This window comes from Rissa tridactyla, chromosome 8 (genome assembly GCF_028500815.1).
Source record: "Rissa tridactyla isolate bRisTri1 chromosome 8, bRisTri1.patW.cur.20221130, whole genome shotgun sequence".
NCBI classification, from domain to species: Eukaryota; Metazoa; Chordata; class Aves; order Charadriiformes; family Laridae; genus Rissa; species Rissa tridactyla.
The window spans coordinates 44,731,397-44,737,958 of NC_071473.1; the positions used below are offsets into that span (position 1 = coordinate 44,731,397).

The following is a 6,562-nucleotide window of genomic DNA, read 5'->3' on the forward strand; positions in this document are numbered from 1 at the left end:
CAGAGGAGCACAAGGCAGTCCCTGCCCCCGGGGCAGGATTTTCCTGTCAAACCACAACCGCGCCAGACAAAAGGCTGAAGTGTTTGGAGGGGATGAAAGGGGGAGGCGAGGGGGAGGCGGGGGGGCGGACGGGACGCGGACGGACACGGACGGGGGACAGAAGCCCCCAGGGGCCCCGTCCCGGCAACTCACCGACTTGCAGCACGTTGTCCACCGCCCCGGTCTCCAGCAGGCGGATGCCGCGGCGGAAGGGCAGCCCCTCACCCTGCGGCGCGGCGGGAGCGGCGGCGGGGGCGGCGGGCGGCGGTGGGCCGGCGGCGGGGCTCTCCTCGCCGGCCGCGGCGGGGGCAGCGGCGGCGGCGGCAGCGGAGGGTCCCCCGGCGGCGGCGCTGGCGGGGGATGCGGCGGCGGCGGCGCGGCCGGGCTGGAAGCTGGAGTACATGCAGATCTGCCGCTCGCTGCGGGGGAAGCTCCAGTAGACGATGCGGCGCTGGACGGGCTCGGGGATGCGCTGGAAGCGGCCCTCCACCCGTTCGAAGGCCCAGCTCCCCGCCACACGCTTGGCCGCCGCGTCCAGCAGCGACTCGGGCTGCAGCAGGCTGCCCGCCCCGCCGCCGCCGCCCCCCGGCCCCGTCGCCGGCCCGGCCGCGCCCGCCGCCCCCGCCTGCCCCGCCGCCGCCGCCGGGCAGCAACCGGCCAGAGCCGGAGGGGCCCCGCTGGCCCCCGCGCCCGGCCCCGCACCGGCCCCCGCGGCCCCGGGACGGGGGTGAGCGGCCCCGGTGCCCCCCGCCGGGCAGGCCCGGGAGCACAAGCGCTTGGGGCCCGGGGCGCCGGCGGGCAGCGGCGGGCGGAGCAGCTCCTCTCCCTCTCCTCCCTCCGCCATGGCTGCGACCGACTGAGCCGGGCGAGGGGAGGAGAGACGGGGAGGAGGAGGAGGAGGAGGAGGGGAGGGGGGGAACTGGGGGTGGAGACTGGAGGGGGTGGTCCCGCCGGCCGGGAGGCGGCCCCCGCCGGGGCGGGACGCTCCGGAGCCCCCTGCCCGCCCCCGCCGGATCCCCGCTCCGACCCGCACCTGCCGGGACCCCGGCGGACCGCCCCGGTGACCTCTTGGCAGTGTCCCCGAGCGGGGAGGGGACACACACGCCGTGTCCCCCGTGGGCGGAGGGCGGGGAGGGGGGAAGCCCGGCGGCCGCCGGTTCCCCGGGGCGCTGGGGGGCGAGGGGGTGCGGCGGCCGGCCGAGCGCAGGGAGCCTGTGGCGGGTCGGGGGCAGCGGAGGGGCGCGGCGGGGCTGGACGCGGCAGCGCTCTCCCGGCGGCGTCCGGCGGCAACCGGGGACCCGCTGCCAGTCCGGGCCCTACGGCACCCGGCCTCAACGCCCGGCCTAACCCAGAAACAACTCTGACACCCAGCCTAACCCAGAAATCGCCTCCGGGTGATGCTCCCTTCACTGGGCATCGGGGTTTGCTTTTTTCTTTTAAAGCCCTGTAGTGAAGATGCTCGTCCCACACGTCACTGCAGCATCCCCGGGTGCAGAGGACATAGCGGATCCCATGGCACACGCAGCCTTTGAGGGAGGAGATGAAGAAACACAGGCAGCACTGACTCCCAGGGAGCTCTGCTGTGCTCTTACGTGGGTTTGCACTGAAGCGAGGTCCTTCAGCGCATACCGCCTGAGTCGGCACCCCAAAATCCAGGGAGCTGACTCCTTGCCAGCCTCTGCTTCAGTAGAGGGTGATGGTAGCACCCCTGGGACCAGCGCAGCCTGGGGCTGATGGGGAGAGCGCTGCTGCCCTGCCGGGGCTGGTGGCTTTGCCGCTGTGTCCAGCGGGACACTATCCCAGGGTTTTCCCCAGAGACGCATTCCCCTTCTTTTGTCCTGTCTAATTTTAAGTGGGAAACCTCAGAGGAAGAGCTGAGCTCACAGATCTCAGAGTTCAGTTTTCTTGCTGTTATTCTCAGTGCTTTGAGACTCTAAGACCAATTCCTGTCTATCTGCAGTTCAGTCACATCTAGACCATTACCGGTTACTCCCTTGTTGCAGAGATCTCCTATTTACTCTTACTGACAGAGCAAGAGTACATTTCCTGGAATAACAGGGCGATGCAATTAGGGAACAGGAAATAATTATGCACCTTTGCTATGCCACGAGGTACCTCCAAGCCCAAGGTCTCCTTCACAGCCTCGGAGGGAAGGAATCAGATCTCAGGCAGGTAATGAGAGCAGGCAGAGCTTCTGCAATGAGAGATCTCCATTTTAGAGAATAAGCCACATGCTAATCGATGAAGGTCAGGAAGAGGTTTTCCTTGAAGGCTGAGGTGTTCCTTGCTGCCGCTGGTCTTGTTCAAGATAATCAGTGCTAACCGGCGGCAGGGTCTGGCTGCAGGCAGCAGCTACACACAGATTTGTTTACATTTTCCCCCGGAATCACATCCCCATTTCTTTAACTCCGAAGGGCATTTCTCTCTCCTTAAGGGATTGTTGCGACAGGGAGCACTTGCGAGCACAGCATTTTGCCCATCACCTCTGCTCGCTGTGGTGGCAGCAGGACCTGGGGGGACAAGAAGGGCTTTGTCCACCTCTGCCCCTCCCTGGTTGCACAGAGGGACCTCAAAAGGCCATCCCAAAGCACCCTCCTGCCCCAAGGTAGAGCACGCCTTCCTGGCAGAGACCAGTCTGGCAGGATCTTTAGCTCTTCCGATGATGGAGGCTCTGGTGTTACAGCAGCCTGACTGCCCGGGAGATTCTGCTGGCACCCGTGTCTCCCTGCAGCCGCCGGCTCTGCTCAGGCAGGGGGTGAGCCTGCATGAGAGCTGGGACACAGCACCCCAGCTTGTCCGGTCCCTCTGTCACCAGCCTCCGCAGAGCTCACCTAGTGACAACCTTGAGCGTCCTTACTTATGCCGTCCCCAGACAGTGCCAATAAAGAAGATTTTAGATTTCAGCCTGAGCAGGGATGTTATTCATTCCCATAGAGCTGACTTTTCACTGCATAAAACATATAATCCACACTCAAATCAAAGCAAGGTCAGCACAGTGGCTGGCCAGCCTGTCTCTGGGGGGTTAGCATGTTATTTCAAAGACAAATCAATCTATTTTTCCTCTCCCTCTTCATCTGAACATTTGTTGCTCCCCATTCCTCCCCATCTCTCCCTGTCCCTTTCATTACTGCCTTGACTTTCGCAAGGGGGGGAGCTCTCCTCCTCCCGGAGAATACGGACAGACCGCTTCTCCCCAGGGAAGGATGTGAAATGTCAGCCTCCCGCCCAGCCCCTGATGCTGCTCATTCAGAGCCTGGAACCAGGTACATCAATAATTCACCGCACGCTTTCCTGAGCCCAGCCATTTGCTGAGCCTCTGCTGCCGGCAGCCCTGGTTCCCCTCTTGGCTTTAAGGCTGTTTGGTTGGGGTCTGCCCATGTTGCGACCCACCAAATCCAGCCCTTCTGGCCTGAGCAGGCGCATTATTCATAAAGTGCTGGGTTTTCATGCTGGCCCCAGAAAGCATTTTATTTTGAGTTCCTGGCTAGAAAATTTGCTTACCAAAAGGGCCGGAGCTCCCACGGCTCTACACCACAGTTAGACAGCAGTGCAATGCAATATCGTGGGAATTTCTTTGGGTGCCAGCTCAGTCATAAATCCAGCTTTAAGTTGCAGGTGCTGTGGGGCAAGAGATCTGCATTCCTCTTGCCAGAAACTAAATTCAAGAACCCCAAAAAGGCGAGGGGAAAAGGATGCTGCTGAGATGCTCTCTGCGGGTTTCCTGGCACCTGTGCTTTGTTTTGTGGCAGACAAGGTAAGTGCTGGTGGGTGTCACATCTCAGCCCAAGGGGATGCCGCCTCCTTGGCTGCTCCCACCAGCAGACCTTTGTGTAGCTGCTCTCCTCTCCCCACCATGCCCAAAACCCATCCCCAGCGGAAAAAATGCCTTTCCCCAGGCATCTTCTCCTCCCTTGGATGCTCTGGTGCCTCTTTGGCATTCCTTTGGCTCTGAACAGTCTTGTGCCTTCACTCACACGGGTAATGCTGGCTGAGCCTTGCAGAGATGACAGTAGTGAGCACCAAGGAAGTCCTCCGATGACAGATGAAGATACACAAGAGCAGCAGAAGCTTTCTGGCCAATTAACGATGGGAAAGGAGCTAGATAGCAGAGTGCAGGTGGCCAGCAAGACCCTGCTCTGGCCACCCAAAGGATTTTCAGCTCCGAAGCAGCCAAAGCCAGGCTTATCAGCAGCCAAGCTCCCTGCTACAGCCACCAGCCCCAGGCGCTCATTGGAAGTGTGGCTATTTCTGCCTTTCCTGTGTTGCTGGTGCTGTACAGAGCAGATCTAGGAGGGAAAGATCACGGAGAGTAACGAAGCCCGCGTCTCCCCTGCCTTAATGCACCCAGCAGCAGAGGGATCTGTTGCCCATTATAGTTATTCCTGTGATCTGATGTCCAGGAAGGGGCAGAGAATATTGCTTTATTAAATATTTGGCAATGCAAGCAAGGGGACCCGTATCTTGGTTTGGTTGACCAGAGTTGAGCCCATTTTTAGATTCTCGTGTGCCTAGTAAGGCCTCTGATGAAGTGTAAGCCTGAGATGGAGCTTGTTGCCATCAAGCTCTTTGAATCCCCTGTGGATTCTCCACTGACTCATTAGCGCTGAGTTATTCCTGTGCTCCTCTTTCAGCAGGGACTCTAATAAAGCTGCTTTTTGCTAACCAGCCAGTTATTTCATGAAACTTTCCAGAACTAACAATCTCAGGGACCTCCTTCAGGTGTGACTGCAATTGTCCGTGTACTCAAAAGACAAATGCAAGGACTGAAAGTCCTCTCCATGCACAAGCTGAAGTCAAAGACTGGGTTCGGGATGGCTGCTCTCACCCTCAGTTTGACACAGGAACAGCTCTTCTTGCCTGTATGTCCCTGTATCTGCTCAGGTATGCGTACATTTAAAGCAGGGGATGCTCAGGGTGATGCAGCGTCTCTGCCCTTCGTCTACTGCCAAAGGGGACAGCAATCCCTGAGAAAAACCTCAGGCCTTCCCTGATCCAGGATCAAGGATTCCTGCACCCAGCACTTTGCCATGTCATCCCCAGGGCACTCCGTGACACATCACCTCTGCCTGCTGTGCCCTGCAGGCACCGGGAGTTTGGACCTGGCAGGGCTGGGGGTCCTGGAGGACCTCCGCAGGAGGTTGGGGGGGTTTTAACTGGCGGGGGGCGGGGGGGTGGAACTGGCAAGCCCTGCTGCTTGGGATGGGGTCTGTGGGGCAGGGTGGAGGTTGAGAAGCTCCTTCATACAGCTGGAGAGAGGGCACCCAGGAGCAGAGGGGCAGGAGGAACAAGGAGATGGTCTGGGGCAGCAGCGAGGAAGAGAGAAAAATGGAGCCAGGTGCTCGTGTACCAGGTGTCAGGCGGAGATCGGGCAGACCCGGACTTCCCCCTCGTACCAGACCAGAGAGTTCAGGCTGTCAGGAGTTGTTTTTCCCTCTCTCCCCCCACACAGGACATTACATCTCTGGCATTCCAGGGCTGCCTTCCCCCAGCCGCCATAAGATTAGCGAAGTGCTGAGCCTCTGCCTCGCCACGGAGATTTCTGCACCCTTCCAGCAAATGCATTTGCCGTGCAGGCCAGCAATTAAGCACGGAGGAGTTGCTGGGCGAAGACCCTCGGCTTCCAGGAGAAACGTGGAGCCTAAAAGCACAGAGCGCTCCAGAAAGTTACTCAGCCCCGCGCTGGAGAGTGGCGTCCATCCCAGCCGGCCTGGCTGACGCGGCGCTGAGCTCGGCAGAAAGCAGCCTCCCCCCAGCCGATCGCCCCCGTCTCATCCACTGAGGCTCCCTCCCCTTAATTAGCGATGCTAAAATAACCGGGGAATCATTTTGCAGGCTACAAGAGCATGAATAAATGATGGCAGCGCGAGGCGTAAACAACACTCCCGTTAGCCTTTAGCAGCGGGTCTGCCCTGGCTTCGGAGACGCAAGCGGGTCGTGGGGTCCGGCCGGGGCGGGCAGCTGGAGACAAGCCGGGGCTGAGGCTCGTCCCTCTGTCACCCAGGGTCCCCCTCCCCTCCCTGGGCAGCGAACCCACGGCAGATCACGCGATAACCCAGCCTTTTACCCTCTGCATTTAGCACACTTTGCAAATGGTAATTAAAATGTAAATAACTCCGGGTGGGGAATGGTCTTCTAGGGGAGGAGGGAGAAATGAAACCGGGGGGAAACAACACACTGAACCAACTTCATGAGAAAAGAAAAAGCCATGTAATGGAGAGAAGGTACACGCAGACCCTGCGAGCGAAAAAACAACACAGAAGAGGCTGGAAGCTGGGCAAATTCGGAGTCAAAGAGAAGCTACAAAATCCCAGCGACGGAGAGCAATTAACACCGGAACAAGGGAGCGCTGGAGCCCGTCGCTGATGAAGGCAGGAGACCCGGACACCAGTTGCCAGCCCGGCCGGGAAAGGCTCCCGCGGGCTGGGCAGACCAGCTGATTGGCTGGGAGGCTACAATGCCCTGTGGCTGGTTGGCTGGGAGATTACAATGCCACACGGCCGATTGGATGGGAGATTACAATGCG

The 6,562-nt window shown here is 59.9% G+C and overlaps 1 protein-coding gene across 1 annotated transcript in view; it reads right to left on the reverse strand.

Moving 5' to 3' along the window:
- ZSWIM5 (zinc finger SWIM-type containing 5) overlaps positions 1 to 898 on the reverse strand; it is a 102,144-nt gene extending 101,246 nt beyond the window's left edge. Inside the window, exon 1 of the mRNA XM_054210944.1 lies at positions 193 to 898. Coding sequence (XP_054066919.1) covers positions 193 to 883 — 691 coding nt within the window. The 5' untranslated portion in view covers positions 884 to 898. The remainder of the gene's footprint in view (positions 1 to 192) is intronic.
- Between the last annotated feature and the right edge of the window lie 5,664 nt (positions 899 to 6,562).